Source organism: Hydra vulgaris, chromosome 14 (assembly GCF_038396675.1).
Source record: "Hydra vulgaris chromosome 14, alternate assembly HydraT2T_AEP".
NCBI lineage: Eukaryota > Metazoa > Cnidaria > Hydrozoa > Anthoathecata > Hydridae > Hydra > Hydra vulgaris.
In genome coordinates, this window is record NC_088933.1 from 42,093,266 (window position 1) to 42,107,565 (window position 14,300).

At 29.6% G+C, this 14,300-nt stretch overlaps 1 protein-coding gene across 1 annotated transcript in view; it reads right to left on the reverse strand.

Annotated features, from left to right (window-relative positions):
* The window catches only part of LOC100209793 (polynucleotide 5'-hydroxyl-kinase NOL9), a 70,801-nt gene that overhangs the window by 37,460 nt on the left and 19,041 nt on the right, over positions 1-14,300 (reverse strand). The window contains exons 6-8 of the mRNA XM_065817140.1: positions 6,821-6,902; positions 6,410-6,541; positions 312-451 (exon numbers count right to left, since the gene is read on the reverse strand). Coding sequence (XP_065673212.1) covers positions 312-451; positions 6,410-6,541; positions 6,821-6,902 — 354 coding nt within the window. The remainder of the gene's footprint in view (positions 1-311; positions 452-6,409; positions 6,542-6,820; positions 6,903-14,300) is intronic.

A 14,300-nucleotide genomic window follows, 5' to 3' on the forward strand; every position in this document is an offset into this window, starting at 1 on the left:
GAGTGGTTACCATTAATAATACTAACTGTTGCAATACTCCCTCTATTGGGGAGTTTTGCAAAGTAGTTTCAGTTGCACTACATCTTCAGTGTGTGCAACTGAAACTTAATGCTCTGGTATCAACCTAAAATCAATATGGCAACTGAGCTTATTTTGCTCAACGTGTTCTCCAAACAAGTAGTGCTTATACCAACTCTTACTAAAAACCAAAGTTAGTTGTGTAAATTTATAATAATTATTATTATTAAATATATATATTTTAATTGTTTAAAAAATTAAAAAATGAAATAAAAAAAATTAATTTTACTAACCTTTAACCCAGCCTTGCTGATTTATAATAAGTGGACCATTAGTTGCATAGTGATTATAATAATGCACAAGCAGTTGCTCAATTAAATGGATGTATTGTGTTGGACTGTCTTTTGGTGAAATATAACCATAGAAAAAAGATCTAAGAAATGTACAAAAAAATTTAATTAAGGCAAAAAAATCAAGAAAAGAATCTTTTGAAAAAATAAAAAAAATAAAAAATTAAGAAAAAATTTTTTAAAGTATAAACTAAATTAATTATTTTTAACAGTTTTCCACCTGTGCACAGTAAGTAGAAGGTAGTTCAATTTTTTCAGTTTCTAATAACTATTGCTCCACACAGAGTAAGAGTTTATGACGGAGGATATGTAAACGCCTACATTGCAAAATTGTGAAAAACTGTGCACACTGACACAACTTTTTCACTGACAGAGTTGTCAATCACTGGAATAATTTGGAAAATTCAACAGTGTTTCGGAAGAGCGTTGAAATTTTTAAGCACAATCAATCTAAGATATAATAATTACCAATGACTGGAACTAAGCCCCTAATCTGCTTATAGCAGAACATATACTAAGTTTCTTTTTTAGGAGGTTCACTCTTTGCAGTGTAATAATATCATAGATTCAAAGACATATTCAATATGGATATGTTAAAATATCAAAAATTTTAATGATTTTAATTAAGGAGAAATTTAGGAGCAAATTAAGGAGATATTTAAGAGCAAATTAAGGAGATATTTAAGAGCAAATTAAGGAGATATTTAAGAGCAAATTAAGGAGATATTTAAGAGCAAAATTAAAATTAATTAAGGAGATATTTAAGAGCAAAATTACAATTTTTGGTCAAAAGTATAATTCAAGATATTTTCTATACGTTATTTTCACAAAAAGTTATTCACCTTTGGTAGACACAAAATCAAATTAAATCAATTTTTATCATTTTTAAGGATATTGTTATTTTTTTTATGACATTTAATACACGTTAATACTTGTATGTTGTATTATTTAGGCATTTACTTTATAATACTACAACACTAACTTTATATATATATATACATATATATATATATATATATTTATATATATAAATATATATATATATATATATATATATATATATATATATATATATATATATATATATATATATATATATATATATATATATATATATATATATATATATATATATATTAACCACCAAATAGACAAAGGATAAGTTAACTTTGGTAGAGCTGGAAAACTGATATCTATTGTTTACAAGGTACTTTCTGCATTTATTTATGCTAAATATGCACTAAAAAAATTATATATATATATATATATATATATATATATATATATATATATATATATATATATATATATATATGATATTCTTTTGTTTTAATGACATACATATATTTAGTAATGGGGCTATTTTATTGTCAAATAAAATCCATTTAGATTTGGTTTTTTTAATTTTAGGGTCATTTAACGCCTAGACAAGAAAAGTTGCGTAAATTCTGAAATATGTTAATTCGAGTTTGCGTCACTTTTTTTTACTCTCTGTGGTGTACAGTGAAGGCCGAGAAGGCCACTTCAGATAAGGAGGTTACTTAATAGTGATTATAACCCTATAACTCCAAAACACGAACCTTGACGAACAAGGCCGCTGCGCTAAGAAACAAGTTGATGTGGTATGTACTTGAACTCTGAAACAAATTTTAAGTTTCAGTTCTGAAAAACAAAAATGTTCAGCAAAATTTTGGACATTTTTGACCGATTTTGAAATGATAGGGAAAAGAAAAGACCTGAGCCCTAAATAAAAAGGACAAATGTGTCATTTGTTGGAGAATAGTAGCCTAAAACAAAAGGAGATGGCTATGAAATTGAAGATTTCAACACAAACAGTTAGGGCAGTGAAAAGGAAGCTGGATGAGGGTACAAATGCTGAAGCTGGAAGAGTTGGAAAATCCAGTCATAAAAGAATCACTACCCCCAGACTTGAGAGAAATATCAAAGTAATGCCCCTCTAGATAGAAGAAGTTCTTGGAAGAAGATATCTATGGAATTAGCAAGTCAGGGCATTAATGTAAGCTGCATAATAGTGAATAATTGCTTGTTTGAGCAGGAACTGAAGGCATACAGACCAAGGAAAATGCTTAGGCTCACTAAAAAAATAAAGCATGCCAGGTATGGATGGGCAGTTGAGCATGAAAGTTGAACGCAAGGAGATTGGTCCAATTAATCATTAATTTAACTTTCTGTTAGATCTCTGATAGTATTGATTTCTTGATTTATTTCAGTTTCATCATATTTTTTGACTAATATCAGTAGATGTTAACTTGTTGATCATGACTATTAATGTAATGTTTGTACAATAATTTCCTTGAAACTTATTAGGCATTTTTTTTGTTCATGTAGTATTCTCAGATGAGTCAACAATTGCTGTGTTGCATGATAGAGTTCAGACAGTCAGAAGAAGGCCTGGAGAAGAGTTTAATTCTGAGTGTCTTAAGAAAACAATGAAGTTCCCCACTAAGATCATGGTATGTGGAGCAATATTCATCTATTGGACAAGCCGCCTATATATTGTGGAAGGAATGATGAACCAGAGAAAGTGTATAGGGGTGTTGGAGAAAAGTTTGGTTCTACAAGTCAGAGACTGGTTCACTAATAAGGACTTTATATTTCAACAGGATTATGTTCCTTGCCATATGGGCAAGTTGTCAATGATTGGTTCCAAAACGATGGATTCTCTGTCCTCGAATGGCCTGGGAATTCACCAGATATCAATCCAATTGAGAATTTATGGGACATTTTGAAGGACAAAATACACAAAGTTCCAATAATTACAAAAGCACAGCTTATAGAGAGGCTAAGAAAGCAAATAGTTGATTTACTAAAAGGTAAAAGACTAGTTCTACATTTTGACACTAAACTAGTTAAAGAAATTTCAGAAGACCTTCAAATATCTGTTGTTTATGACAGATTGGCTGTGAGCGTTAGTTCTCCAGATGCTCCAGATTGCGATGATATATTGCTTGGGATTGTCCAATAAAAAAATGGTACTGGAGCATGTCAGGCAATTGAACTAATAAAATTATTAGAATATTACAAGTGTGTTAATCAACTCTTTGCTTGCTGCTGGGATACAACCAGTGGTAACACGGGGAAATATGCTGAAGCAATTCAATTGCTGAGCGTAAAACTTAAAATCCCTTTAACATGGTTGTTATGCAGGCATCACATATATGAGTGGCATATGTCTCACTTCATGGAAGTACTCACAGGAAAAACAAAAGGCACCGATAGAGCATTATACTTAAAGTTAAAAAAAAAGTGGAATGAAGTTTGTACAGAAGTGAAAACTCTAAATAATATTGTAAAAGTGTGTTGAGATAACCTAGAAGTTGATTCAGTGTTGTACACTCTTGCAAAAGATGCCCTTACTTTCTATTCAAAAGCTCTGCTCAAAAATACTTTTGCAAGAGGTGATTATAGAAACCTTTGCCAGCTTGTTGTTTTTTATCTTGGTGGAAATGTAATTAATTTTAAATTCCATCAACATGGCGCTTGTCATGAGGCACATTTTATGGCAGATGGACTTTACCTCCTTACATTGGAAATGACAAAAAAATGTTGTTAAAATAATGACAGAAAAGGAAAAAAATGAGGTATAGAAGGGAGGTTTTTTTACCGCCATTCTTTATGCATTACAAATTTATAAAATAAATTTATATAATAATATAAAAAACAAAATTACAATAATGTTCTATCTTTATAGATCAAATCACATAGTTTACAGGGTACAGTCTCTTGATTTTCAAATTTTCATCATTTTTTGGGACATCCTAATATACATATATAAATATATTATATAATATATATTATATATTATATAATATATATAATATATATTATATAATATATAATATATAAATATATATATATATATTTATATATATATATATATATATATATATATATATATATATATATATATATATATATATATATATATATAATATATATATATATATATATATATATATATATACATTTATACATATACAAATATACAAATATGTTCTATCTTTATAGATCAAATCACATAGTTTAGAGGGTACAGTCTCTTGATTTTCAAATTTTCATCATTTTTTGGGACATCCTAATATACATATATAAATATATTTATAATTATATAAATATATTTATAAATATATATATATATTTATATATATATATATATATATATATATATATATATATATATATATATATATATATATATATATACATTTATACATATACAAATATAAATATATATATATATATATAAATATATATACAAGGGGCTATTCTGGACCATTTTCGACAGTGTCAACCGTATTTGGGTGCTGCCCAAATTAAAAATTGAGGACCTATTTTTTAACGTTTTTTACGGCAAAGATTTTTTTTTTTGCAAAAAAATGCTAAATTTGGGCAAAATTTCCACTAAATTTTTCCAGGACGGAGGGTACCGCCCATCCAAATTTTTTTTCTGCAACAGCCCCTGCATATATATATATATATATATATATATATATATATATATATATATATATATATATATATATATATATATATATATATATATATATAAATATATATATATATATATATATATATTTATATATATGTATATATATATATATATATATATATATATATATATATATATAAATATATATATATATATATTTATATATATGTATATATATATATATATATATATATATATATATATATATATATATATATATATATATATATATATATATATATATATATATATATATATATATATATATATATAGGTGGTTTTTAAAAAAAGTTAGTGAAAAAGTTTAGAAATGATAGTAGATAAGCAAAAAAGATTATAGTTGATGTGATCTCATAATTCATTTGATATAAAATACCAAACAGAAGTAAACGCCTCCCCAAATAAACTTTGTTGATGAAGCACAAGTACTACTTGAGTTTGCATAATCTTCCATAAACTATGCAACGCTAAATTTATTTAAAAAACTTAAGTAGGAGATCTTATGCTCTTTAATGCAGCGATTTTCATTTAACTTAATATGCTATTTTGACTTTTCATTTAACTTCAGGCTCAATGAGGGAAAATGTTCGATCTTTTTTGTTTTGTTCATTAGAAAATTCAGGCATAATTTATGGACAACCCCTTAATAAGTCATTTGAATATTCAGCTAAAGTGGGCAAAACTTTTAAAGAAATGGCATTTTTGGGTGTTGATCTAAACAAGTTTGTTAATATTTTAGGTTTTACTTCATTTCTTGCAAATTTTTTTATATAAAATTTGCTGTTGTTGGAAATCATTGCAAAGAATTATTTGCAAATTTTGAGAAAATAATTTTACAAGTTGCTGAGAAAAACCCTAAACTGGCTGGGAAAAATCCCAATTCTCAAGAAGTTTTTTCCAAGAGACATTTTCACAGTTATGCAATCATGTAGTGATACCAATAAGGGTGATTTTATTTCAAGTTTTATGCAATTAATAAACTAGAAGTTCTTATGTTATTTATCTGTTAGTATTTAATAATTAATTTTCAATAACTTTTAGAATTATTATTTAACTTAAATTATGATTTGTTAAACTTTACTCGGAGAATGGAACTTTTTTTACATTTAAATTAGGAATTTCAATTTTATGAGCATTTGGAAATACCGCGTTTAACGAGACCCCACAGGGCTAGTTTACACCCTGCCATCTTTTCCGATAAGGAGCCACAGCTACATGGAGCATGGAGTGTGACCTTTATATGGTATTAGTTAACAAGAAGGTTCAAGCAGTGCTACCAATAAATTAGATGGCAAAATTTCATTTGTCATAAGAAGCCCTCACCATTTGAAGATATCAAGATGGGACTGAACATGTTCACCCCCATCTTGATATAACTTTTTTGTTGTTGATGAAAATAGCGAAAATACTTAGAGCTTTGTACCCAGCATTCCAATGACTGGATTTGTTTATTATTCTGAATATACAAATTACAAAATATATTTCAAATACAAAATGATAACTCTTTTTTTATAACATTAAAATAACAAACCTTTCAGGCTTAATAAGATGTGTCGAAGGAGGACCAAGAAGAGGTGATGTTACTTTTACAAGAGATAAAATACCAGGAGGAGTAAACTCTGTTTGACCAGAATCACATTCCAAATAATATACAGAATCATATCTAAGATAGTTAATAAAAGTGATTTTTTTTTGTTTATTTGTTTTTCTGGATTTAAAAAAAAATTAAAATTAAAAAAGCTTAATATAAAAAATAGTTACATATAAAAAAACAAAAAATGGTAATTATTTCAAAAAATTGGAAACATCTATGAGGAACATAAAAAACAGAACTTTATCATTGAACCTAATCATACAGCCTGAAGACCATCAACTTGCAATACTTATATTGTCAATTGGAAGAATTCAAAACTAAATTATTTTAAAAAATAACAAAACAAACCTGGAAAGCATTCTGTTAATTGTATAACGTGCCATACTTGATTTTCCAACATCCTTACCACCACAAAACATCACAGAACATCCTAACACAAAAATATTTTATCAACTAATGTCAAACATAAATAAATATAATAAAAAGAATAACTGAATAAATCTAAATATTTGAAAATTTGATTTTATACATTTTTTATCATGGTTGCTCTAAATATATATTTGTTTGTTTGTTTGTATGTACATATAAACATAAGTGCATTTTTCTTTGCACATTCATATCATTAACTTTCAATTCTTATTATGCGTCATTAACTTTCGAATCTTATTATATAAGCTAGTTTTTTGAAAGACAACATTACATGTTTAGCATGATCCAATAAGGTAGTATTCTGTAAGGTAGCAGGCCTTGGCAGGAGGCAAGAGCTTTAGCTCTTGTCCACCACCCCTAAAACAGTTTACAGGAGCAATTAACAGCTCTCGCAATGGTTTAATTTTTTCTCTCAAAAGTATAATTATCATTGTAATTAAAATGAAAAATACAAAGTCATTTTTATAAATAAAAAAAAATTAATTGTATAATAAACTTCAATGCTTTTAAAAGGCACGGCTGTTGATTTAAATGCAAATGTTTTTGATTAGATTAGATTACTATTTGATATAAAATTATTACACTCTAAATTATACTGATAAATTAATAAATTATTAAACTGATGAAAAATAAAAATAATACACTCTAAATTATTGAATAACAATTTTTATTTTATATTATAATGAATCATATATTTTATATATAATAATTACTTTAATATATTAATCACTTTTATTGTAGAATTTTTAATTGTTGTAATAATTCTTAAAATGTCTGCAATTCTATTACAATAAGAAAATATAAAACGTTTTTTATAAGCAGTAAAAACTTTTATAGCTCTTTGTCAAATTTTTTTGTCAAATAATGTTGTTAATAAATAAATGAGCAATAAATGAAACTTGTTATTTATATATTCTTGTAATATTTACGTTACAAAAATTTGTTTGTAACAAGTATAAAACCAAATTTTGTATTTAATGAGAAATTTTTTTAATGCATTGTTCATGCAAAAACCTAAAGCTTTCCTAAGAAGCTGTTTAGAGAAGCAGCTGGCATGACTCACAATGTACATTTTAGGAGAACTTTACTCTGCTCTTGCACTCATTTACTTCCGCAGAGACTGAGGTAGTATTCTGTAGGCTTGAGAATACTATCCAGCCTAAATATTTAGTACATCTTTTTTCAATCTTTGTTATAGTCCTAATAGTTTGAAACCATGAACTTTACATATACTCTTATTAATTAAACTATATTCAATCTTAGCTACTGGCTACAATGTAAATTTTCCTAATCCTAATAACTTTAGGTTGATATACTAAAAATTAGGGTTTGTAATCCCATGCTATGTTTTTAATCCCGGGATTTCAGGATTACATTTACTTATTTCTGGGATCCCGGGATTTTTAAATACCTGCTCTTGAAAGATTTTAACATATTTAACTAAAGTTTTAATAAAATTAATAACACATCAAAAAATGCTTAGACTTATGTCAATTAATGCCTTTTGTATACAATTTTTAATTAAATAGACGCGTTAAAGCGTCTGATCCATAAAACGACTGATCCATCTAGTCTTGCAATCTTTAATCAGAGTTATTTATTTCCCAAATTCAGTCATAACATACTTCTGAAAGATATCTTTTTTTTTTTTGGTAATCATCTGAACATTACTATTAATTTTTTTCATTTTTTTATAATTTTTTTTTTTAGTTTACAATGTCTGTCGTGATACAATAAAATAAACTATTAGAAGTCCTATACATTACAAATATATATATTTATATATATATATATATATATATATATATATATATATATATATATATATATATATATATATATATATATATATATATATATATATAAAGCGTGATAGCAGTGTAAACTGTATGTGTAGGTTTCCGAAAGAAGATCACTAAAATGTTATCATCAGAACCTTTAAAAAAATAATAAACAAATTTACAAATATCTTGTAAAGTGTAAGTTACAATAAAGTAGATTATATATATAGAATCTTTTACATAAGCAAAACTGTCAACAATATAAACAACATAATATAAATATAAAAACAATATAAATGGTTGTAAACAACTTAACTATAAAACATTAAAGAAAAGTAATAAAAATCCAAAAATAAAGTTAAATAGTAGATAAAATAGTTAGTAATACTGTAAAATGTTATCGAGGGAAGGAACGGAATTTTTTTTTTTTTTAAATAAAAAGAATTTGGTCAATCAAAATCAAAATTTGGCAAAACAAGTTTATTCCATAGGTGCGGTGTAGGGTAGGCAAGTTAAAACTGAATAAAGTTGTTTGATAAAAAGGTTTGCCAAGAATATTTTTATTTAAGAGTGTATTTGTTGCTGGGTTTTAAACTAAAAAGATCTTTAAAGACTAGGAGGGGGATAGATTGTTTTTCCACATATAAACAAAGCTTAATATTTAACGTTGATTTCGAATATACCTAAAATTTTTATTTCAATAAAATAAAGTTTACAATGAGAAAAACGATCAGCAAAGTTATTTACTCCAGGTCAGGTTCAGGATCATCACAATCACACTGATACTGGTATTATGTAACCCAGTACTACCTGTCCCATGTAGAGTGTGTTGTTTTAGGCAAAGGCTAGGAGAAACAAACTCTGACTTAAAAATCCCCTGCCTTGGGGTCCTTGGTTGAGTAAAAGCTAGAGATAGTGTCTCAATAAAAATACTCATCTTGGGCAGATGTTAACTGCATCTAGCTAAAACTCCCCTGCCTTGGGGTCTTGGTTGAGTAAAGGCTAGAGATGGTGTCTCTATAAAAATACTTGTCTTGGGCAGATGTTAACTGCATCCAGCTGTAGGAGGCCTCCTAGGCAAAGACATCAAGGGTAAGCAGAATAATTCTGTTGACCAACCACGATCCCCTTCTTCATCTATTAGACTGGCGTAGATGTAAATGTGGTAGATAATGAATGCTGGATCTTCTTGACTTTTCTAATAGGTTTTTGCTTATGCCTCCTAGATAGTGGCTATGCAACTCTTTCTGTTATCTTCTAATGAGGGTACAGCTCTAAAACTCAGTTTAATGGTTCTGAGGCCGGCTGGCAGTAAGGTTTCCCGAACTCTGTGGTAGCTCTCAGAGAGGCTGATTCCATCAACAGCTGCTAAATATCAGAGTATTAACAGTGTCATGTTGCACATGGATAATGCCCCTCTTAATGCTTTTGCTGCGCATTGTTGAGACCACATAAGAAGTCCCATGTTACGAATTCAGGTTAATTAACAGGACTGAAAAAATTGAACAGCTCATTGCTTAAGAGGCTGTGCTCTATCTATGAATGAATCAAGTTCTCCTTTAACTTTAAATTTTGCCAAAAGTTAATTAAAATATTAAAGATAAAAAACCATCCCACCACCTAACTGTTTTAATATATCTTTTACTAATATTCATGGTCTGTGTAGCAACCTTCCATCAGTTGTGTCTTACCTCTTGCAAAATTTACCAGACTTGCTTGCTCTTAGTGAGACGAATTTAAATTCTGGTATACCTTCTTCTGATCTCAGTGTTGATGGGTACAATACTTTAATTCGCAAAGACTCCAATAGTTAGATGCTTGGCTTAAGGGTATACATATGCATCAATTCATCTATTTGTCATGAAATCAGGTTCAAATCCTTTGAACATTCCTTTATGTGCTTCCGCTTAGCACTTCTTTACTCTATCACCTTTCTCTTTGTTCTTTATCGTTCTCCTTCTTCCCAAGACTGAACTATTTAGATATAATTTCTGATCAAATTGACCATGCTCTCTCTCTCTCTTTACTCCTCTGCTAATATTGTTGTTATTGGTGACTTCAGTGCTCATCACATTGAATGGCTTGACTCTTATGCCACTGACCCTGCTGGCACTAAAGCCTATAATTTCTGCATTTCTCAATCTCTTACTCACATAGTTAACTTTGTGACTTGTTTCCCTGACAACCCAAACCATTAACCTTCACTCCTTGATTTATGTCTGGTATCTGATCCTAGCTTGTGTTAATTTCCTTTATTTTCTCTTTAGGTGGTTCTGACCATGCAATGATCTCTATAAATCTTTCATCTCATACTTCATTTTCGGACTCACCCTATTATTGCACTACTTACTACTACCCAAAAGCTAACTGGGACTTTTTTCATGATTTTCTTTGTGATGGTCACTGATGTCTTTTCCCTCTCAGCTGATAAATGCACCTCCTACATAACCTCCTGGATCCAGGCAGGAATGGATGCTTTTATTCCTTCTTGTTGGTTCCACATAAAGCCTCATTCTACTCCATGGTTTTTACCCTCTAGTGCAGCTGCTATATTTAATTGTAATCATTTTTTTCATCTTTTTTAAAAGAACAACTCTCTCGAGAATAAACAGCTATTTATTACTGCAAGAAATCGATGTAAAAAGGTGCTGTTTGATGCTAAGCTCCATTATTCTCAGTTCACTAAATCTCATATCTTACCTAAGAAGTTAGGCTCTAGAGACTTTTGGAAAATCTTCAACAGCGTTGTTAACAAAGGAAGGTCTAACATTCCATCTCTCATTCATGGGACTGATCTTATTACCTCTCCCAAGGAAAAGGCTAAACTATTTGCAAAGAACTTTTCTTCTAATTTGACTCTCAAATCTTATGACCATCCTCTTCCTTCCATTCCAATTAAACAGGTTAACTCATTGTTATACATTCAAATCACTCCAGCTTCCGTTGCTTAAGTCATATCTCAATTAAACTCTTCCATGGCTTGTGGTCCAGGCAATATTCTTGTCATAGTCTTACAAAATTGTTCTCCAGAACTCTCTTCAATTTTCTCTAAACTATTTAATAAGTGCTTGACTGAGTCTTGTTTTCCTGCCTGCTGGAAAATGGCATCAGCTGTTCCAATTTTCAAAAACTCTGGTGAACATTCTAACCCCCCCCCCAATTATCGTCCAATCAGTCTTCTTTCTGTTATTAGCAAGGTCTTTAAGTCTTTGATAAACAAATTTCTAACATCCCATCTTGAGTCATACAACTTGCTGTCAGACAATCAATACGGTTTTCGATCCTCTTGCTCTAGGGCTGACATGCTAACAGCTGAGACTGAAAGATTTTATTGTGCATTAGATGGAAGCGGAGAGGCTAGGGCTATTGATCTTGACATATCTAAGGGTTTCAACAAAGTTTAACTTGTTGGTCTTCTTTATAAGCTTTTTTCTTATATCATAACCGCTTTATCAAAAATTCATCCCTGAAGGCCAACACTCTTCTTTATTTCAAGTAAGTTCTGGGTACCTCAAGGTTCTATCCATGGTCCTATTTTGTTTCTTATCTACATCAATGATCTTCCTGACAACCTAACATCTGAAGTAGCTCTTTTTGCTGATGACTCAACTTTATACTCCTGTCTTGACAAAAAGTCTTTTCTTTTCAATCGCTTAGACAGGCAGCCAGTCTTGAATCTGATCTCACTTCTGTAATAGAATAGGGCTCACAGTGGCTTGTAAATTTTAACTCCATAAAAAGTCAGTTATTTACTGCAAACAACTATCGCAGTACTGTTGACATTTTCTAAGACTTCTTGGATTATCGTTTACTACTGACCTTTCATGGAAACCATATATACAATCAATTGCTGAATTAGCATCTGCTAAGGTTGCTACCCTTTATCGTGGTCGCCATTTTCTTACCACTGATTCCATTCTCTACCTCTAAAAATCTCTTATTCGTCCCTGTATCAAATACTGTTGTCATATTTGGGCTTGTTCTTCTAATGATGCTCTTTCTCTTCTAGACAAGGTCCAAAAACACATTTTAAACATTGTTGGACCCAGTTGATCTGCTAAGCTTGAGCCTTTTTCCATCATTGTAAAGTTGCATCTCTTTATCTTTTCTACAAATACTATCATGGTTGCTGCTCAAAGGAGCTATCATCTCTAGTTTAATTAACTAAAACTCAATCTCGCTTAACTTGTCATTCATCAAAGTCTTATTCTTTTACTGTATCCGTCCCTGAATGCTCCAAATCTTTTATTCCTCTAGCTTTTTTACCCTCACTTCAACCTAATAGTGGTTGCTTGCAGCATTGTTGGGAGTGAATCAGGAAAAAATAATAATAATAATTATGCGAATGGCTCATTTCTGACAGCAATAAAGATGATGTAATTTACTTTTTTCAGTACTCCCCCAGGCAATGTTAGCATAGTTTATTTAGCAGTGAATAAATGAGAAATAAAGTTGTATTAAGACAAGCTCGAGCTTTGTTTAAAACTCGAATGTTTTTAGAGATTTTAGTGCATATTTATAGTTCTTATCAAGAAAAACATGTAAGAATTCAATAATGGAGTCTCTTTTTATTTAAATTTCATCAATAAAGATTTAGGGCAAGTTTGAGAGTAAAATTTGTGTACCTTTTTGATCACTGGACCACAATTTAACTCAGTAACATCACATTGGTTTTCTCGATGTTTATTATGACTAGCATCGACCAATTTATTGTTGTCAAAAAAATCATCATCCTAGCATCAGTTTGTCTTTGAAAAATCGTCTTCTATATTTGATCGTTTGTCATTGTCGAATTGCTGATCTATTTCTTTGTTGCTGACCTATTTTTCTTTCTATATAATGCTTTTGGTATAGTAATTCAATAACGGCCAGTTACACACCATTGGTAAAACATAACTGTTAATTTACAGATAATATTCTCCTAACTTTTTTCATAACACTTGCTCCTCAGTCATTATACCAACAATATCTTTTCCCAAATCTAGTCTATGTTGTGCAAGCTTTTGTTCTAATAGCTCAATACACTTATCTGCAGACATTGATCCTGTTATACAAATTGAGCCTAAGCTCCAGAAATGACAACTTCATGCATGTAAATTAATATTCGTGTAGCAACTGTTATGTAATGATGTCCATTCATCAAAAGATAAAGTAGTGATGTCCATTTCATCAAAATCTTTCTCCTACACCGAATTCAGGGTTTTTTTTGCCAGCTATTTCAGTATATAAAAAATTGCTTATTTTTTTGCTGTAATCTACAACCATGTTTTATGCACAGTGTTGACTGTTGTGGGTAAACTTTTGAATCTTGCATCTCTAAGACCTGCACATATAAATCCCATCAAGGGCTGTTAACTGTGCAAGTGTTGCAGGAAGTGATTTTTATTCTTGCTCCAATATCAAAAAAAAATTGGTTAACATTTTGGCTTTTTTTGTTCATGGTTTATCTGGTGTATTTGCTGAAATACTAGGTGATGCAAGTTTAACTTTATCCTTAGAAAGTAAGTGCGTATGAAGAACTTTTGTTAAACCAACTTCAATTTTTGAAACCTTTTTGCAGTTTTACTTACACATCACTGTCTGCACTTTTTGTTCTCATATGAAATGTTTCCAACCCC